This window comes from Scleropages formosus, chromosome 12, assembly GCF_900964775.1.
Source record: "Scleropages formosus chromosome 12, fSclFor1.1, whole genome shotgun sequence".
NCBI classification, from domain to species: domain Eukaryota; kingdom Metazoa; phylum Chordata; class Actinopteri; order Osteoglossiformes; family Osteoglossidae; genus Scleropages; species Scleropages formosus.
Window position 1 is genome coordinate 12,711,058 of NC_041817.1, and position 21,813 is coordinate 12,732,870.

Here is a 21,813-nt window from a genome sequence, read left to right on the forward strand (position 1 = left end):
CAAAGACAGCTGGGCAGCCAAGCCTCCGCCAACCAGGAGCAGCTGGTACAGAAAGTGTCACAGCTGCTGCAGCCCTGGGAGGTTGCCCTCTCCCTGAAGCGTGTGAGCTTCTGGCCCAGTTCGCAACCCAAGCCGGTCACCTTTGGAGAGATTCACACGCAGGAGCTAAGCCTTAGCTTCCCTGTGGGGGCCTGCACGGTACAGGAACACCGCTGCCCTCTGCACGCTGGGGAGGGTCTTACCCACTGTGGTGAGGAACAGCAGCCTAGACTGAGACAAGGTACAACTTCACTTTCAGCAGACAAGAAATTGCGTGTTGTAAGGAAGATTCATCTGTCTTCTGGAAGAGAGGACGATTCAAGGGAGAAAGAGCTCTCCCCTCAAAGACTGCATCGCTGCCCCCCACTCGAGGTTCTCTCTAACAGGGACTCACAACAGGAGGAGCCAAGATCCCCCAGTTTGTTTCAGGCTGTCCCTGCCATCCTCAGCAATGGGGACTCAGATGGGGACGAGCAACAGGAGGACAGAGACAGAGTCAGGAGAGAAGAGTCTGTGGAGAGCTTGATGAGGATGGAGGTTCTGGCTAGTACCCACACACCTAATATTTCTAAAGCAGGACAACAGAGCTGCCTGAGGGGAGTCAAGACCAGCCATCAAACCTCCATGGGCAATCAGACCTGTTGGGACTGTTCCTGTAGGGAGAGCCCGCATTGCTGTCTCAGCCTTTGCTTGGACAACCACCCACGCCGGCATTCCAGTGGTAGGTGGAGAGCTCCGTCCCCAACAGATAGCGTTGACTCCAGCTTCACCTTACCTACAAACTCTGCTCCGGATTGCAGTGGCTCTCCAAATGGAAATATGCGCTTATCCAGATCCACAGTGGAGTTGTCCCACAGAAACTTGTCTCCAACTAGCAGAGACAAGGAGGACAGATTTTGGAGTGTCTGCCGGCATCCCCCATCCTTTACTCTGGGACAGAGTCCTCGGGGATCTGTCGCTTTTGACAGTGTAGATGCCGGCCAGCAGGATCCATCACAAGCCGTACCTGGCCAAGTCTGCCGGTCTATTTCGCTGTTAGCCATAGAGCAAGGGAAAGAAGCAGGAGGGGTGGTGAGACGCCAAAGAGCTTTGATGGAGGAGGTCGGAGGGGACCGCTATTCTCTGGAGGCTGGACGACTGCTCAGGCAATTTGGGAAGCAGGGCTCTGGCCGAGCTGACCTTACCCTCCCCAGCGGCATCCATGCCACGCCCCAAGGACAGCTCTTTGTGGTGGACTGTGGCAATGCCCGAGTGCAAGTGATGGACTCTCGGGGAAATGTTCTTCAGCAAGTGTCCTTCTTGGGTAATGAGAGTTCAGCTCGACGCTGCCGAAACTACTTTGACGTGGCCGTGAACGCCAAGGGCCTGATCGCGTTGAGCTGCGCTGCGGAGAGAGCCCTGCTGATCTTCAACCGACATGGCCGGTGCCTCCAGACCTTTGGGGGACCAGGCATGGCAGCAAAAGATGAACTGGAAGCACCCAGGGGGGTGACGGTCACTCAGCTGGACCGCTTCTTGGTAGCAGACATCCGGCGTGGCACGCTGTCTGCCCTGAAGTTGGATCCCAGGACGGGCTCAGCACTGGAACGTACTGAAGTGCGTGGCTTCCATCGGCCCTACCTGGTGGCAGCCAGTCTGAGGACTGGGCTGGTGGCTGTGTCAGAGCGAGGGGCCTGGGGGGGCCAGGGAGGCAGAGCGCCTTGCATTAAAGTGTTGGACTCGAGCTGGACCCTCATCCGCATATTGGGAGTATGTCCCGGCATGGGGCCTGTCCTCTCTTGCCCCTGGGGTGTCTGCATTGATGGAGACGGGAATGTGTTGGTAGCAGACTGGGGTAAGCGGCACCAGGTGGTGATGTACCCCGCCCAGGGTGTGGGTGAGCCCGTTGTGGCCCAGGGCCTCAGCAGCCCCCGTGGGCTGGCCCTGCTGCCCGAGGGACATCTCGTAGTGTCGGACAGCATGCATCACTGCATCAAGATCTTCCAGTACAAATGAGGATGTTCCTGGTGCGGAGGAGAAGAGAGAATTTCCAGAGTGCACTAGTTCTAGATGTTGCTCTACCCCATTCTGCTGTGTGACTTGTTTTCTAGTGAAATGAATCTCTTTTGCTGTGCTCTCTATACTTATAAAGTATACTGTTCTGAGTTCTCTGGCTGTCTACTGGTATCATTATTACTGTTACCGTTATTTGTCATTGCTATTAGCATGACTCACTGTCATTGTCATTGTTTTGTTTGTGCAGTATTTGTCTTGTCTCTGTCTTGTCCATAGTCTGTGGAGAAGCATTCAAGAAGAATTTCATGATACTTGTACCTGGTACTTGTACCTATGACAATTAACTTGAAACTAAAGTGACAGTTACCAGGGTTAATTCAATATTTACATGTGTGTTTAACTCCAAGGACAAGACCATATTTTTAGCTCAATTAAAAGTACAGTTAAGGTGTGTCGTGACCAGTACGGAGCTCTGAGCGCTGTTTATACGGTGTTTGTGGAGATTTAAAAAAAAAAAAAAAAAAACACAAAGGGCTCTCAGGATTTTTTTTGTACGGGAGAAAATACATTTTTGGGGTTTGAACCGTGTCACCGTAGCGGCTGACATCACTAACCCTTCAGCACAGCTGAGAGAGGAGCTGCAAAGGCCTGAGTTCACCGAACAGTCCAGGAAGCTCCGCTGAGATTTTCGAAATAAGAGCAGCGCACTATGAGGCCACTGGATGTCGCAGCAGAGCACAGTGAGTCTCATAAACAGCCAGCATATGAATTTCTCCCATTCGTCTTGGTTTCACATCATTTCCAAAGAACCTGTTCATCCTCCCACAAAAAAAAAGACAGAGCACATGTATATAAACACACTGAGCTGCCCTGCCGCCTCAGGAATAAATACACAAATGCGCTGATCTGCACCAAAATAAATATACACACACTTAGTTATGCATTCCATCCTCAGAAATAAAACAAACCCACACACTCATTCACATATCCGGCTAGATCTGCGATCAGCGAAGCCTACTCAGAAATAAGCACGAGGATTTGAAAGACTTTCGTATGTTTTATTTGAATAATAAAAAGTAGGAAAAAAATGCTTTTGCTCACATCAGCTTTTTGGTAATTACAAGGGTAACTTTTATCCATACCTGTAGATACTTCACACAATGGGCCACAAAGGGTATAATTATATGTCCTGAGTGGCACTGCTTGTTATGGCATGGTCTTGTAGCACTCCAGAAGAATGGCTTGTGCTGGAGGTAAGCGACCTGTGTAATGTTTGTGGATGTTTGGCTCGAGGTTTGTCGCAACCCGTCTCCGGGCTGCTGTGTGGCGGAATCCGGTCCAGGGTGTGGATCTGTGCCACCGGTTCCTCAAACTCTCAGTCTTTGTCACCAGCGGCATCCAGCTGCTGGACTGGACCCACCACTCTTCCCACACAAGACACTAGGGTGTAATGCATGACTAACCAACACTGAATACAAATTCTCTTCTTCTATTAGATTAGTGCGCTCCTAACACCCGCTCGAGGCAACAGGAAAAGGTTTCGGCAAGTGAGTTAATCAGAATGACACCTGTACACTGTCCAAGACACGATCTTCATATGGCAACGAACAATCTGGGACAGATTTGACAGAGGAGCCTGAATCATGCTGTTGGGATATTAGCTGTGAAATTTCCTCCTGCTAATCCGAGTGTCTCGACAATAAATGCCACGAGAAGAACGACGTTAAAACCCGAAGCAGTGCGAGCACGATCCTTTTTTAACCCTCCGGAGGGAACAAGAAAACAGGGTTTTTCTCACGGCACGTTTCTTTAGCTATGGCTTCGTGTTTTTATATTCCCGACCATGCGTGTGTAAAAAGTTACAAAAAGACACTTGGTTCATGGGATTCATAAAAAATGCAGGGCTTTCTTTCCCTCCCATGACTTGCCCGAGCAAACGGGTAAAACACGTGTCTTGAGAAGTGCAGGGAAGGGAAAGATGAAGCCGTTCACCGCACATGACCGGACTGCAGCCAGCAGCTCGGGTTTGGTGGACAGGAACGCTGGGTGAGAAAACCAAAAGCGGTCCAACCGGTCCCTCGAGCTACCTAGCGCAGGTATACCGCGCTCCGGCGCTGCCTGCGCTGCACAGGACACGATCCCGTGATACGTTCAGCAAGATTTTTTGCCAAAAGAGTCCCAGTGGATTCTTGGGAACTAAAATTTTCATATTGTATCTACACCCATGTACATGCCCACGCCTGTATATGCGCCTGCGTACATACCCACACCGGTACACCTCAGGTCACACGCTTGCAAATACACACCCCAGCAGGCTAAAAGAATGAGCGAAAAACTGGTAAACTCCCAGTCATAGAGACCAAGTGCAGACCACGTGGCGTAAGACCATTTTCTCGCCAAGAGTTGCATCATCTGCATAAGCGTTGACGCGGTCTTCCCGTCTCCTGTCTGCGTGCGGCACCTGTTCCCACGGTAATCGTGTCACATCCCAGAGCGAGAAAGGCCACATTTACCGTGTCCTAATCTCTAATCCAATACCCCTAGCACTGTAACCCAGCCCAGATAAAGGCAGGAGCATTCATTTGTGTGTCACCAGTCTGTCTAAATCCTCACATGCCTGCCACAATGGCTTTATGTAACAGGCTTCCTTCGTCTCCTCATTCCCACGGTCTTGTGAATGCACACGTTCCATATCTGCGTGTTCGCGTGTTTTGTTTAGGCTTCCATGTGTGCAAGTATTTGTCAGCGATGACAGCGGCTTGTCAGCGAAGCCCTGGATCACAGGGCACCGCTCGGCGCTGCTGCAATAAGGCCTGTGCTGTAAACATTCAGCGTTTTCACACCGAAACGATAAAAGACTCAGTTCCCGTGTCCTCCCCTCCCCCCCCCCACCCGCAAGGTGAAGACAACTAACTCGTTCGTGAACAATCCCTACAAACACGGAGCGAAGAGTCTCACCGGCCCACCAGTCAGCAGCCCAGAACTCTGCAATGCTGACACTTTATTAATAATTGATATCCCACCAGTGGCCTCTTAATAGCCACTTCACATGTATTTATGGTCATTAGCTGAAATATGCGAGGACATGACATCAGATTTGGTGTCTGCTGACTGCTTTCGTTGGCTCAAATCCCAGAAGACGAATATAAAACGTTGACGTTGATTTCCATGTTCCCCGTCAAAGACACATTTTACAGTTAAAGCCGAGAAATTCCTTTTAGATATTACGCTTCTCGTTTTCGACCGTTAAAAATGGTACCAAACATTTTTTTTCTGGTATGGAACATCTGTATTGTTAAATTAAGCCTGTTGCTGCTTCCATCGATAGTCTAAGGACACCTCTTCACTCTGTCCTGCCTCAGTCACCTAACCCAGGACATCGCTGCCGCCTGCCCCACGAGATCCGAGTCTGAGCAAGGCCAGGAGAAAAAAACGAGAGCGGCAACGGCGACATCGTTCAGAAAGCGCGCTGAGCGTCTTCGTTCCGAGACGCGGAGAAAGGCCGGTTCCGTCCGCTTCCCCAAACCCTCGGCCGATCGCCGATTTCCGTGCGGAGACGGTCTGGGCAAACACGGAGCGATTCTTCCGGGCCGGGAAGCCGCCGCTTCCTTGCGAAGGAAGAGCAGAACAGGGCGGAATGTAAACAGGGCGCCTTTGAAGTCAGTCGCTCGTTCCTGCTGCGCGTGGCATTTGCCCGAGAGCGGCCCACGTCTGCGTTTGCTCCTCTTCCTGCTCCCGCAACCGCCGCTCAAGTCCCCAGCGCCCCTACAAGGAGAAAGCCTTCATTAACATTCCAGGGATTCTCTGCGGTAAATCGCTCTTCTCTCTCTGTCATTTCTGGAAGCGTGATTGCTGGGCACTGAAAACCCTAAAACATAACTGGCTATGAAATTCATTTCATTCATTTCATTTATGCACTTTGTAGAACAATTCAAGCGTTCACTTCTTTCGTTCGTCTGACGTCGGCGTTCCTGCGTTAGCCCGATGCCGCTCCCTCTCTCGAACGTGTGCGGAGGAGCATCTGCCACGTCACGTTCTTTGCATATTTAAACATGCTTTACCATTATTGCAGAATATATTTCCGTTATTAATATGTACGTTATCGCCATTGATTACTACAACACTAAGCCACAGCTGGCGGTGTTCTCACACTAAAGGCCAAACTGTCGAACCTCAGAGCGGCGTCTCCCTCTTGTACGCGAGAGCGCTGGTGGGTCCCTCGAACTGCAGCTTGATGGCTTGCTTCAGGTTCAGCTCGGGGTTTGTGGAGCTCAGGCCCATCAGGGACTCGGGGGGTAAGGCACCGGGGCAGGTGGGCAGGGGGAAGCTGAAGGGCGGGGAGAGAACACTTTTCGCTGACCTCCACTCCACCTCCCGCTGACTCGGATACCCGAGCGGGGGGCTCTCCCTTGTTTTCGCGGCTCTGGCGGGGCAGTCCTGTCCAGGCATCACGCCCAAGGAGGTCATGACCGAGTTCCACCTCCCACCTCCAAAGAGGGGTGCGCTCCAGCCTTTCTCCTCACTCTCCTGCTCCGCGTTCCCGACGCTGACTTTAATGTGAGGGTCCCAGCCCACGGAGAAGCCCTTCGGCAGCCTCTGAGGATCTACGGAGGGGCTACGGTCGCGGGGAGGGGAGCTTGCCGGGGGGCGGGGCCCGTGGCTGCTGGTGCGCAAGCTGCCCGAGGTGGATCCCAGGGGCCGACTTCGGCTGCGGGGCAGAGAGTGCTGCTGGATCTGCAGGGTGAAGCTCAGGCTGTCGGCTGGAACCGTCTGCACCGTAGCCAAAGAGTGGCAGGTGGAGGACGAGGCCTGGGAGCTCTGCATGGAGTGGAACCGCTCGGCGGTGGAGCCTGGGGAGCAGGAGCAGGACGACAGGGAGGGCACAACTCCCTGCAGAGGCCGACAGCTGCCATCGGTCGTACCCCCGGAGCCGGTCGAGGACTGAGTCTTTACTGTGGAACTTTGGGGGTTCGAGCACGGTGAGGAGGGCAGGAGGCCTGGGTAGGGTTTGGCCCCATAGCTCTCCAGCATCCTGACGATGTTCACATGGCCCCTCTTCCCCGCCACCTTCACAGGGCTGCGGCCGTACTGGTCCACGTGATCCGGGTCAGCCTCTTTCTCCAGCAGCACAGCCACCACTCCAGCGTGCCCTTCCTGTGCCGCGATGCACAAGGCCGTCGCCCCCTGCTGGCGACAGGCCAGGTCAACGAGGGCACCTCTAGCCTCCAGCAGCATGCGGGCGGCAGCAGCTTGCCCCCTCCAGGCTGCGGAATGCAGCGGGGCCCGCCCGTCCTCGTCCTGCGCGTTGGGGTCAGCGCCGTGACTCAGGAGCAGGGCCATGGCTTCCAAATCTCCCTTCCAGCTGGCCACATGCAGTGCCGTACGCCCTTCGGAGTCTCGGGACTCCAGGGGCGCACCCCCCTTTTCAACCAGAAGGGCAGCAATGTCCAAGCGTCCCTCCAGTACCAGCAAGTAGAGCAGCGGCCTGCCCTCTGCGTCACGAACGTCCGTGTCCGCGCCGCGTCTCATCAGAAGCTCCACTACTTCTGTGTGACCCTCCAGGGCGGCGGCACTCAAAGCGGAGTGACCATCATAGCCCCGGTGATCGATGGGTGATCGGCGGTCAAGGAGCATTCGCACTGCATTGCAGTGGCCCTCCTGGGCTGCCAGGATGAGAGGCGTATGGCCCTCATTGTCCAGCTCTCCGACCCGCGCCACGCTCCCGCTGTCGGTCAGCGCGGCGCACACAGCCTTGTGTCCTCCGCAGGCGGCTGCGTGCAGAGGTGTCCAGCCCAGATGGTCTTTATGATTCTCATCCAGACCGCGGTCCAGCAGGGCTCTCACCACATCTGTACTGCCGCGAGTTGCGGCGAGGCTGAGCGCAGTGCGGCCCTCGCTGTCGATGGCATCCACGGCCGCGCCCCAGAACAGCACGGCGCTAACCGCGGCCATGTGACCCATGGAGGCAGCGGCCAGCAGAGGAGTGATGGCGCCGGAGGCGTGGGCGGCAGTGCTCTCGTCCACATCTGCTCCAGCCTCCAGCAGCAGCTCCACGACTTCCACGTGACCCTCGTACGCGGCCAGCAGGAGCGGGGTCATGTTGTCCCGGTCCCGGTGTCCTGGGTCAGCCCCTCGCTCCAGCAGCAGGCTCACCACGTCGCCACGGTTCCCTCCTGCTGCGGAGGGCACACACATCGCTGCCACGGACAGAGCTGTGCGTCCATCCCCATCTGGGCGGTCCACCTCTGCCCCAGCATCCAGCAGGATCTCCACGGCATCTCGATGGCCCATGTAGGCGGCTGCGACGAGAGGGGTGCGGCCCTCCCTGTCGGGCTGGTCCACCTGTGCCCCCTTGTTCAGCAGGGTGAGGAGGACGTCCTCGTGCCCTGCCCAAGCAGCCGCACGCAGAGCTGTCCGTCCCTCAGAATCACTTCCATCTACCTCTGCTCCTGCGTCCAGCAGCATGCGCACCATCTCCACGTGCCCAGCCCAGGCCGCTGAGCGGAGTGCGGTCCAGCCCTCGTTATCTGCATGGTTCACCATCCTAGCCACTTCTAACCCATGCTGGGCAGCCCAGTCTAAGAGTGCCAAAAGCACCTTTGCATGGCCTTGCCTAGCAGCGAGGATGAGCGGTGTTTGACCCTGGAAGTCCACGAGCTCCAGGTCCGCCCCCCGGGTCAGCAGCAGTTGCGCCACGTCAGCTGATCCCATGTGTGCCGCATTAGCTAGCAAGGTGCGTCCATCGGTGGGGTCTGTCTGGTTAACGCTGGCACCACCGTCCAAGAGAATGCGGACAGAGTCCTCCCTTTCCAAAGCCCGCCGTAGGGTCCCGCCCTCAGAACGGCCACCGTCCGGAAGGCAGGAGCTGGGGACCACCCCCGCCATGACCAGAAGCTGCAGAACCTCTGGCTGAAGTGTGACGGGCGGCCGGCAGCTTTGCGGTGACACCGGATGGCAACCGCTGACAGGTGGAACCCCGACCCACACCATCCACAGCGCCAGCAGCTCTGGCTTCTCCACGTGGACCTGAGACTGGACCAAGTGAGAGGCCAACTGACAAGCTTCTTCGCTGCTCAGATCGAGGCCCCGCAGGGACAGGGCCATAGCCAGCATGGTGTGACCCTCAGCCACGCTGCACAGGAACTTTTGCGTGCAGTACTTGACATCCGTCAGCCACTCTGCGAAACTGCGATGGAAGAGGACTTTGGTGTCTCCCGGTCCATCTGCCAGAAGCACAGACAAAAGGTCCAGCTGGTGCTTGAACTGCGCAAAGCTGAGAGTGGTGTTGCCAGTCCACACAGCCCTGTAGAGCTGGTCGGGGGTAAGGGGCCTTGGGGCGGCCAGCAGAATGCTGAGTAGGGGCTGCACCTGTGAGAAGAGCATCCTGGGAAAGAGCCTCTGACACAGCCAGAGGTACAGGCCACTCAGGGTTCCGGGAATGTGGCGGATCTCCCGCACTGCCAGTAGCCCCTCGGCGACACCGTCCAGCACGCGCTCCAGGAACAGGAAACAGCCACTGCTTTTGATATGCAGCAGGTTCAGCATGTCCGCCGTCTCAGGGGTCAAGTGGCGCCGCAGCGCACCCTCCCGCTCGAGGCGTCTCAGGATGTACTGCTGCACGTCGCGCACAGCCAGAGCCTTCCGCAGGTCGTCCAGGACCAGCTTACGGAGCCCTGATGGGGAAGGTGAGAGGTCAGAGGGGCATGAGGAAAGACATTGCAGGTCAGAAATGAGACAGGAAGGACTGAAGTGGGTGAAAGTGTGGAATACACAGAAGAAGTCATCTGAAAGCTGAGGAAAAGAGCAGAAAACATGAAAGAGGAAGTTCTAGATGGTACATAGGTTGAAGCAGGTGACAGGAAATGACTCGAGGTAATGAAAGCTGTTCTCACCCCAAACGATTTGTTCCATTAACTGGTAACATATACACACACACACACACACACATTTTCAGAACCGCTTGTCCCTTACGGGGTCACGGGGAACCGGAGCCTACCCGGCAACACAGGGCGTAAGGCCGGAGGGGGAGGGGACACACCCAGGGACGGGACGCCAGTCCGCCGCAAGGCACCCCAAGCAGGACTTGAACCCCAGACCCACCGGAGAGCAGAACTGTGGTCCAACCCACTGCGCCACCGCACCCCCTGGTAACATATAGTTTGTCTGATATCTCCAAAACAGGACAGAATGAATTGGACATCTAAATACCCTTCTCATTTACATTTATTCACTTAGCAGATGCTTTTCTTCAAAGCAACTTACAATGAACACTATGTAGTGTTACCAGCCCATACCTTATTCACCAAGGTGACTTACACTGCTAGATACACTACTTACAATGGGCCACTCATCCATACATCAGTGGAACACACTCTCTCTCTGTGTCACTCACACACTATGGGAGGACCTGAACAGCATGTCTTTGGACTGTGGGAGGAAACCAGAGCACCCAAAGACTTACACTGCTAGATACACTACTTACAATGGGCCACTCATCCATACATCAGTGGAACATACTCTCTCTCTCTGTCAGTCACACACTATGGGGGAACCCGAACAGCATATGTCTTTGGACTGTGGGAGGAAACCAGAGCACCCAGAGGAAACCCACGCAGACACAGAGAGAACATGCAAACTCCACAGAGACTGAGCAGGGATCAAACCCACGTTCTCTCGCACCATTCAGGCGCTGTGAGACAGCAGCGCGACTTGCTGTGCCACCGTACCATTTAGCAGATGCTTTTCTCCAAGGCGACATACGTCTCAGAGAAACATACAATGAGTGCATTACATCAACAGAAAGAGAAACTTAGCTGCAGATGCGCGATTGTAAAGCACAGTTAATTTGTTGCTTTCCACCATATGAACTAAGTTATTCTCGTATCGCAGTTATTCCCTGAAATCAGCACCCGAGTCCTAGTCCCTGGCTTCGGTGCTGCCGATAGTCCTCTGGAACTGAATGTGTGGGATGTTTTGTTTTGAAACAAACAAAATCGTTTTGTACACCGTGGTACTCGATGACTGACATTCAGAGGTGCACTGTGTTGACATCGTCATGAAGTCGGAGGACTAGGTATTTCTCTTATATAATATAATATAATATAATATAATATATAATATATAAACCTACTCCATATTATCTTTAATGGTTTCAGCTCAGGCTGTTTGTATACAATCTGAGAGCCTGAACAGTTCATCTGTAACCTCTCATTACTCAACCTACCTGTAAAAACTGAGTCAGGACTTAAAACAGCATAATTTCAGAGACTGACAAAATAAACCAATCCTGAAATCTTATGCCCTCAGCAAGATGTTTCCATGAACCGCATAGCAACAGTACCAAACGCTTAGCAGAAATAAAACTAATGAGAATGAGTATACGCTGGCTCCTCCACTTTCGAACACAACGGCAACCAGAAGTCTGTTTATAACTGTTTACTCCTATTCAGAGCTGACCGGTTCATCGCACAGACATGAGCAACGGTCCGCATTTTGTTATCGATCGCCAGCACTCAAGAGCACAAGACACCAGCTGTAGAGATTGTGGCAGAGAGCTGAATCAAGTTGGTCCCACACTCCTATTCCATGCGGTTGGGTATATCGCTGAATAAAAGCTGGGTGCAGAAACACGGGTCTCTTTCATCCGTCCACGGAAATACAAGGAGAAAATGGGCTGCACAGAGAGTAGCGCTGCTGTCTCACAGCGCCTGGGTGGTGTGAGAGGACCTGGGTTTGATCCCCGCTCAGTCTGTTTGGAGTTTGCATGTTCTTCCTGTTTATTCCGGGTGCTCTGGTTTCCTCCCACAGTCCAAAGACCTGCTGTTAAGGTTCACCCATTGTGTGTGTGTGTTCCGCTGATGTATGGATGAGTGACCCATTGTAAGTAGTGTATCTAGCAGTGTAAGTCACCATAGTGAATAAGGTGTGTGGGCTCATAACACTACATAGAGTTTGCTGGAAGTTGTTGTGGAGAAAAGCGTCTGCTAAATATGTGAATGTAAAACAGAACAGTGAAAAGGGTAAGTTTTTAATAAATAAACTGAAAAATGTTCATGTCTTTGAAATTTCGTAAATGGAACATTCCCAACACGAGGAGCCAATGTAAATGAGTTCCCGTTCCAAACCTGGAGAGATTGCACTTTACGCTGACTGTCCATTTTTCTGGCTACCTCACATCATCCATCTGCTTTCCGGATGATTTCACACTACGTGCAACTTCCAGTTTTTCTCAGACCATCTGCACTGCTCCTGTAACCTCACATTATCTGCAGACCCATTTTACCTGGGAACATCTTGGGTATGACTTTATCTTGGCGCCGCGTAGAGCCGACGAGGGACAACCAGCAAGGGAGCAACTGCAGGTGGCTGGACAGGAGTTCTGCAATGGAGCTGCTCCTCCCAGCCTTCTCTGGACTCTCCCCAGGCCCATCTCTGCCCAACTCCAGAGAGTCCACCAAGATGAACAGGTTCTGAGGTGGGGCAGGGATGTCCAACAGAGGCAGCAGCACAGCTCTGGAGGTGGAAGAGTGAGAAAAAGCGGAAACGGTGGAATTCCCTTTTACCTTCAGCGGACTAGAACGGCACGTCAGCGCCGTGAGCCGTGTTAGAGGGAACAACGATTTATGGCGGACGCGTGATTTGCTGAAGCCGTACTGAAGAAGACGGGTTCGTAATCTGCCAATTTCTCACGTCCCGTCCAGCTTCTGAAATCCACGCAAATAAACGCTGACCCTACAACCCCTTGGATTTCCGCCTGCAGCGCTGTTACAAGTCTCTGCCCCCCCTCGGTTTGAGGCCGCAGGTGTTTCTTCCCCGTGGGTGAGTCTGAGGTCAGCGAGGAACGCAGACCTGGTCATCAGCACAGGAAACGGCGAGAAAAGTGCAAACGGCCTTGGTTTTTCACAACGTTTGGACCAGAGAGAGGGCAAACTGAGCAGCAGCTGAACGCAGGGGCTGCAGGAATTTTATTTACTTTATTTACCAAGTAGCGCTTGCGGACTTGGACAGTCGGTTTTGTTTGGGGCGATTCAGAGGGTTGGGGTGTAAATAGCCATTCTGACGCGATTCCGCCATTGTGCGTGCTATGAATGGGCTGCATTATGAGGAAATAAGGACGTTCAAGAAGGAAAACTGAACAATCAGCCTTTCCTGTAGTTTACAGCGCCGTGCGGTATGGAAAAAAAAAAAAAACGAGCAAGAGCACAAAAAAAAGCGACGCGACTGACAGCGCCAAACTGTACTGACTGTACAACTGTACGGAAAAAAACGGAATAACGAACGCTTAAAACTTTTCTGCTGGATAAACTGGAAGTGTATCTAGCTTTCCCTGCATGAGCAATTCATTATTCTCACAAAATTCCCATATTCTCAAAATTAACAAGCTTACGCAAAGTGTAATACGGACTTGTCTGTCCCTGCTCTTAATAAGCCACATGAGAACAATGCAACAGTTGAAGAGTGTAATTTGTTCCTAAAGCAGAGAGATGAGTGATGACAAAATTTACACCACTCATATGAACCTGTGAGGGCTGCTTGTAAACCAGCAATACTCAGTTAGAAAGGAGGGCGGCAGAAACCTTTTAAAGGCCTCGTCGGGGTTCTGCTGGCAGTATTCGGGCTCCAGAGCGGCAGCTACGCCTGGGTCCTCCAGCGCCGCCCTGTAGGCCGGTGGCAGAATAGGGCTGCTGCACAGCTGCTCCACCAGGCCCAGCACAAACCTCCACACGTCCAGCGACCTCTCGTCCTCCCTCTGACAGAAATGGGCCGCGAGGCATCGGGCCGCGAGCCCCACGCGCAGCCCCGCCTCCGACGTTGGCCGGACCACCTCGGCGCACAGGGCCGTCTTCCCGGCGCCCGGGCCGCCCGATAGCAGCACGCCCGGCGGCCGCGATTCCAGCAGCTGCTTGAGCTTCTCCAGGGCCCACTCCCGACAGAGGAAGCGGCGGCCCTGGAAGAGGCTGCCGTTCATAGCGTCCTCGCGAAAGCCTCGCTTCCCATGACCCTCGCGTGGCTTCAGCGTGCTGCCGAGGGCGTCGGCCGTGTCACGCTGTCTCGGCCGCGCTAAACGGCGCGGGGAGCGTGGAGCTCCGAGGGCTCGCGCTCAGGATCGCTGGTGCGCGCCGGCACAGGGTTGTTCACCGGCAGGCACGGAGTGACCGGACTCTCCCACGAACACTCGTGAACACCTCCGCGCAGGTGACTGGAGACAAAGAGCAGCTACGGAATGTGAGTCATTCGCACAACCCGCAAGTCTTCCATGTCGGCCCTTGCCGTCCTCTTCCTGTGTGTGTGTGTGTGTGTGTGTGTGTGTGTGTGTGTGTGTGTGCGCGACCGAGAGGGAGACAGCCGCGCCGCTGCCTTATCTCACACACTTATCCGCGCTGTGTTTGTCTGAGCTTCCCCCACACTCCCCCGTCACGGACTCCAGCTGCTTCGTCTGCCTCTCTCTCTTTGTCCTTTTCTTCTGCTTCTGCTTTTCTTCTCCTTGCCAAACTTTCGTCTCTGTCCTTCTGCCGCGGATGGAAAACCCTCCTCGCTCACACGCCCTCGCTCTCTCAGTCGCTCTGCAGATACTCCTCCCTCTCTCACTCCCTCTCTCCTCCAGCTGCTCTCCAGCCCTTCCTGCTCCACTTCTCCGCCTCCTTCCCAGCTGCTCAGCATGCCAGGACTTGCACTGCGAGAGAGCGAGAGAGAGTGAGAGAGAGCGAGAGAGAGAGATAATGCAGGGAGCTCAGCGATGGACTGAAGGAGACTTAGTTTCAGGAGGTCAAGGTTCACCCACAGAAGCATGCAGTTACTCAGCATTTCACACTACGCCCTGACTTTCTCACCGGGCCACGAGGGAACCATGCCAGAATTTCTCCTTCGCAAATATACATTGCGTGTTGCTTTCTATTTTAAAACAAACACGAAAGCAAGAAGCATCACTCCAGCACTGCATAATCATACGATTCAATCATAAGCTGAATGAAGGCATTTAGAAATTAAAAATATAGTGACCGATACCTTATTGATTATGTCAGGACTCATACTCCATACATACACACAGAGACTTTATGACTTTAAAGTGTCTTAAACGAAAGGGAAACAAGTTATCAGTTTATGGCCCAGTTTACTTAAAGAAGTTTAATAGACTATTTGTAGTAGAGACAGAAGGTTTACCAGGAAATATTACTTTATATAGTGTGCACAATAAGTTACTAATCAGAGTGTGTGTTTAAAAAGTACATAAAGTATTGCATTTATTTTAGTGCGCCAGTGTGAGTAAAGGAAGGAAGGAAGGAAGGAAGGAATGTCTTCTGAAATGTACGGACAATGAAGAGACTTTAGAAAAAACTGAAAGTCCGCACTCTGTTTTGGACAAAGAGCAGCACTTGGGTCCCTAACTCAGCTGAGTTGTCCACACACACACACACACACATTTTCAGAACCGCTTGTCCCATACGAGCCTACCCGGCAACACAGGGCGTAAGGCCATGAGAAGAGTAAAAGGCCAGAGAAGAGAGAAGAAAGTCCGTCTTCTCCTGCGGACTCTCTAGATGCTCCTACGAAGTTCTCTTACAGTTTGGGATCTGAAGAAACTAAAATCAAAGCGGATGCTCACCAAACACACTTGAACGTATGACGTCACATTCATTCATTACCCGATTACGGGGTCGCGGTAGTGCGGAGTCTATCCCGGAATCACAGACAGGGTACATCCTGGACAGGATGCCGCCCCATCGCAGAGTGATCACAGTCTTTCAGTCATACATTCACAGGCGATGGGCAATCTGGAGAGAGCAGTCCAAACACGCGTCTTTGGTCGTGTGAGGAAACCGGATCATTGAGGGAATCCCACGTGGGGAACACATGGAAGCTCAACACTGGCTGAGCCTAGTCAGAACCGGCAGCCAAGAAGATGTGAGGCACCAGCGCTACCTGGTGCGCCACAATGATGGCGACACACAATAATAGAACTAAGTGTCTCAACACGAGGAAGCAGCACCGACTCCTATGAGCTCTTCCTTCGAACTGACAGCGCATTGATTTCTCATTAACTTTTATTTGTCGCACGCGTCCAGCCCAACGCACGGCCTTTACAGCGACTGACCAGTAACGAGGGAGTATTCTTACTGTATGGGTCAGGGTAAATACCTGGATCAGAGGTCCTAGAGACTAGAGTAGGAGCGGGCTTCGAACTCGCGTCCTTCCGATTACACGACGCCACCCGTTTGACATCTGACAGTGACTCGTGTATTTTGTACAGTATGAACATGTGTGAAGGCGGAGGAACTGAACGCGCGGAGAGAGGAGCGCCGTAACTCGGCAAGGGGCTACAGGTGCGTGTACGTGTGTGTGCGTGTGTGTGCGCATGTGTGTGTGTGTGTGTGTGTGTGTGTCGGCGGCGGCGCTCCGCTGAACCGTTAGCACGCGGTGTGTCATTCATTTCCATTCTTTCCAGCGGATATACTGTCCGTCTCCGAATTACTGCGAGTGCTGTAAAAAAGGTGCGATCACTCACCTTACCCCCCCGAGGAGAAGCCCGTCACACAGCGCGTGTATTTCCATACCACGACGTGCAGCATCTCCCGCAGGTCCACAGCACGCCACGCAGAACGAGCCTTATTTCACGCACATCGGTCAGCGGAGGGTTAAATCCCACAAAGATGTATTTTCGGTCATAATTTAAATCGTTTTCCAGAGGCACGGTTTAACAGACGCGGGAATCCGTCTGCCCTCGTCCCGATTCCATGATCTGATCATCATGCCCTCCCCCAGCCGGTCGTGCCAAAACGCGCGTCACAGGTCCGCGCACACGCGCCCGTGCGGCTGGATTACTTATCAGAGCAGCAACATGTGAAGTTTGACACGGTCGTAATCCAGGATCCAGACAGAGAGCGCGCTGGACGTCGCGTGCCAGGTGGGAGGGGTGCCGGGGCGCGCGCGCACGGCCGCGATCGGCGGCGCGCGGTAGGCGGCGGGCTCGCCGCGCTCACGCTGCACATGAAAAAGGAGGCAGCGCGGAATCGGGCGGTTCAGCCGCCGTCGGTGTGTGTTAGGGCTTCGTAACTTAATGTGTCTCCAGGTGCCACGGCGCTTTGCACAGATCTGTACGTATGTCGATAATGACATTCTGCCATATCTTTGGCTGTTGCTAAAACGGTATGGTCTGGTCTGGTCTGGACCGGCGGGAACGCCTCTGCTTCATGCTGTATCGAACCCGAGCCGCAAAGGACCAGCTTGAGCCGCCGAACCGCTTCCCCCGCGGTGCCCTTGTCAAGCCTTGTACATCACTGTAGTGGATTTTTTTTAATTAAATCACAGAAAAATGCATTTGTGTGATTTGTGGAAACAAAATCTAAATATAATATATCCTTCAGGGCGCTCATTTGAAGGCGACCGCATCAGGTTTTTAAAGACCAAACGAGCACATCATCTGTTTAATTTGCTCCCTTCGAGGATGATTCTCTCTTATGTGATTTTACTGCAGCTGATTGTTTGGTTTCCTTCTTGACGAGCGCAGTGCGGTGTGTGCGGCCGGTGTGTGCGGTGCTGCCAGCTGTCACTGCAGCGCTGAGGTGAGGACGGTAGCGAGGGCAGGGCTTTTGTGGGTTGGAAACAACATGATGATGTTTGATTTCATGGCAGCACTGGAGTTCAACCACCGGGACCTTGGCAAGGATCTCAGAATGCGCGCGCTGTACGGCACAGCACAGTGCGACAGCGCAGAGCCTTCATCGTGTCACTCTGTGTGTGTGTGTGTGTGTGTGTGTGTGTGTGTGAGAATGTACCGGCGGTGACATCCAGGCGTGAGGCGTCTTTGTTTGTTGCTTCTCCGACAAGAAGTGATGATTCATCTTTTTTCATCGACGTCTTTCAGACTTCAAACATATGAACGCAGCCACACCTGAGTGCGCTTGTTTAAAGCTACGAGACGAAGCGGATCGACGCAGTACAGCGCTGTATTACAGCGAAACTGTGTACGATGAGAGGATTAATCACACGAGGGCAGCAGCGCTTCTTCCTTCCATAAAAGTAGTGGAACTTGAGCGAGAATCAATGTGAAAACAGGAGGAGGAGCAGGCATTCAGTGCGTCCACAAAACCCTCAACTATTTGTAAAATTAATTAATTTAAATAGAAAAAGCACGTCGAAAAACATCAACTTTTTATTAATTACAAGTAACACAGAAGATGTTTTTTTTAAAATATTTTATCACTGTTAACATTTTAACAGTATTAAATCTGTTTTAATTTATCGTAGTAATAATTGGTTAGTAAACTCTAACCTTCTCTGCTTCTCTTTGATTATAAAAATTAAGTTTTTCATATTACTCTGAATGATAATTACACACTATAAAATTGTTATTTTGGTAAAATTGCTGTTTGGTAAAGTATATCTGCATTCACTTACTGTCAGTTTTCACTTCTCATCTACCTTTATCCTTACAAATCCCTCCACTGTAGCGTATAATACTACATATATTACATTTATGTATTTAGCAGACACTTTTCTCCAAAGCCACTTCCAACAAACTCTGGGTAGTGTTGTTAGCCCACACACCTTATTCACCGAGGTGACTCACACTGCTACATACACTACTTACACTGGGTAACTCATCCATACATCAGTGGAACACACTCTCTCTGTGTCACTCACACACTATGGGGGAACCTGAACAACATGTCTTTGGAGTGTGGGAGGAAACCAGAGAACCCGGAGGAAACCCACGTAGACACGGGGTGAACATGCAAACTCCACACAGACTGAGCGGGGATCAAACCCATGTCCTCTCTCACCACCCAGGTGCTGTGAGACAGCAGCGCTACTCGATGTGCCACCATACCTGTCTCTTTTTTTCCACAATACACTTTGCAGGAATGAGAAAGGGTGAGAAACTAAAAATTTAATTCACTTAAGAGCATATCTTGTTTTTTTTTTTTTTTTGTGGAAAACAAGATCAGGATGTAAAACCACATCTCACGTAATTTTTTGTAGCTATATACAAACCACACCTGGTAAATGACTCTAGTATTACTTCCCAGTTTTCAGCAGTGGAATTTACAGAAAAATTCAAGTGAATGTTGCAGATTTCTGGAAATGAGTGATTTCTCTACTGGTACAACTTGTTTCAACTTCCCCAGAGCAGAGAAATACACATTAAAGCCCCTTCAGACCATCATTATTGATTCCATGATACTGAAATGTGTTTGCTTCCCACAGTACTGTGGACAGCCTGACATCAGTGGTGCCAGACCAAGATGTGGTAGTAGATTTCCACAGGTTGCTGTATCTCAAGCAACTTACTATAGGGGCAGAGTGTGTATGTTTCTGATATACCTGTGATCAATAACCACACACACTGACTGAAACTAGTTGTCCCAAGCAGAGTCACAGTGAACCAGGGCCTAACCCAGCAACACAAGGCGCAAGGCTGAAGGGGGGGTACAACACACCCAGAATGGGATGCCAGTCCATTGCAAGGCACCCCGAGCAGGGCTCGAACCCAAGACCCACCAGAGAGCAGGCACAGGCCAAACCCACTGCACCACCACACCCCATCTGCTCAATAACTATCAGCAGCAATTATTTAAACATCTCTGTGCAGCAGCAGTATACTCGCCACCCGGAGCCCAGAGAAAAGTCTTATTGCAGACGTTCACCTTTTCCCTCTCACATCCCTCAATCAACCACATCATCCAAATTCCCAGAAATCCTCAATTCAATGCACAGTCTATTTCATATTAATAAATGATTTGTTATGGAAAGTACACTGATTACTCTTACACACTTAGCAAGGGAATCCATTTCACTATTATGGTCTACACCCTAAGTTTCCTCTGGAAATATAATAACTCATCATTATTTAATGTTCTTTCACTAAAAAATATTAGTGAAATATTGTAACATTTTCACTTTTTCCCCTTGTTCACGTATGTGCACATATTTGCAAATTCTCTGTGTTCTGTTTCTATGTTACTATAACTCAGTGTTTTTCATAAAATTCTTTAAAACAAAATAATTTTGCTGACATCCAGACATGAGCCCCTGTGTATTGCTGTCTGGAACATGTTGGTTTTTGTCACAGTTTCTGATGCCGTGTGTCATAAACAGGGCCAGACTGTTATTGTTATAACTAATTTAAACCAAGACTAATTTTATAAACCTTTCAGTTTTTTCCTTAAAAATAAAAGTATGTTTTTAGTTTAATTACTTAGTTCCCCTTTTACATTGTCTTGTAATTTCCATTTTCTGTCCTTACGATGTCTTCTGAAATTTTTGCTTGTTCCTTTGCCAACATTATCAATTGTAATTAATTATTATAGGATTAGGTATGAATCTTCTGTCTTTTTTCTCGGTATACCAGTTTTGTTGTTCTGAGACAGTTATTTATTTGTTATTTATTTATAAATTTTAAAATACATATATTTTTCTGTTGCAACCTACTTCTGTTGTTACTATAAAAAAGAAAGTGTAAAGGCTTAATTCAGAATTAAAGATGACTGCTTACTAATAGAATTTGTGTTTGTCAGCAGACTTTTTGTTGGGACATAACTACAGCGATGGGATTGTGTTGTTCATTCGCGATGAATGTGCAGTAGCTGTGGAACTTGTTTGTGGGTCCATCGGGTCATCACTGGACGCTTGATACCGCTAAGGGCCGCGGCTATGACAGCACTGGGCTTGTTATGTGTGTTGGTTGAGGATCAACTGTTGGCCCAGAGGAAGCCCCCCATGCTTGGCTGCCTGAGATCTGGTGTTCCCGATACTTACATCGATTCATTTAGCTAATTCTTTTCTCCAAAGCAACTCAGAATGCTAAGGTACTTACATCTGTTTACCCATTTATACATCTGGGTCATTTTACTGGAGAAATTTCGGGATAAGCACAGGGGTACTGCAGCTGGAGGTGAGGCTCAACCCTGTGACCTTTGAGTCCAAAGGCTGAAGCGTTAACCACTACGTTACCAGTTGTCCTTACGCACAAGCAGGGGATGCTGAGCCTGCAGAGGAGTGACTGTGAACAGTTTTCAGACTGTGCCATGGGACTGAGATCAGCGGCAGTGCGGTACTGGGTTTGCTGTGCTTGTGAATGGCAGCTGGTGTAAGTTCAGATGTATCACTGCCGGGCAGAGGCTCTGCAGCCCGGACGCTCGGATGACTGCTCTCGGCATGTGTCCGTATTGTATGCCAAGTTGTCTTCTGCATGCCGTTTTGCTTTCTAACACTGAAGCACTGTGTGACGTCATCGTCGCCACAGTCACAAGACTTGGCACCCAATGTCCTCGCTGTGGTCTCCCAAGACTTGAGCAATGGGTGGCTCCAGCCGAGCTGTCACTGCTGCCTTTTCTTCATCCTCATCTATTTGCGCTTTTCCTCGTCTGCTTGTGGCGCTCACCCGTAGTGTTGCTCCAGTGTTTTCTGTCACCGCTTCGCTGTATGTGTGCTTCTGGAACCTTTTGAAATGTCCTAGGGGGTCAAGAGAGATTTTTGTCTATTTTCATAGATCCCCCCACATGAGTTTTGCATCAGCCAGTCGTGGAGGACTTGAAAAAGAAAAACCAGCGGAGACAATCGCTGCAGAATTTCTCCCAGGAGAGATCAGGAATTCTGTTTTGTTTTAGTGTTTTACACTGATTTGTGATTCCCTTTCCTGTTTTCATGCTTGTTTAGTGTTTGATATCTCACTTTTGGGGGTGCGGTGGCGCAGTGGGTTGGACCACAGTCCTGCTTTCCGGTGGGTATGGGGTTCGAGTCCCGCTTGGGGTGCCTTGTGGCGGACTGGCGTCCCATCCT

General features: G+C 51.3%; 1 protein-coding gene across 1 annotated transcript; it reads right to left on the bottom strand.

The window, feature by feature from the left end:
• Positions 1-3,119: 3,119 nt before the first annotated feature.
• On the bottom strand, positions 3,120-14,584 carry ankrd50l (ankyrin repeat domain 50-like). Its single transcript, XM_018757373.2, has 4 exons — positions 13,611-14,584; positions 12,317-12,546; positions 6,207-9,707; positions 3,120-5,799 (listed from the first exon to the last, which is right to left on the bottom strand). The coding sequence occupies exons 1-3, from the start codon at positions 14,000-14,002 to the stop codon at positions 6,208-6,210; spliced, it is 4,122 nt and encodes a 1,373-aa protein (XP_018612889.2). The 5' UTR covers positions 14,003-14,584; the 3' UTR covers positions 3,120-5,799; position 6,207.
• Positions 14,585-21,813: the final 7,229 nt, after the last annotated feature.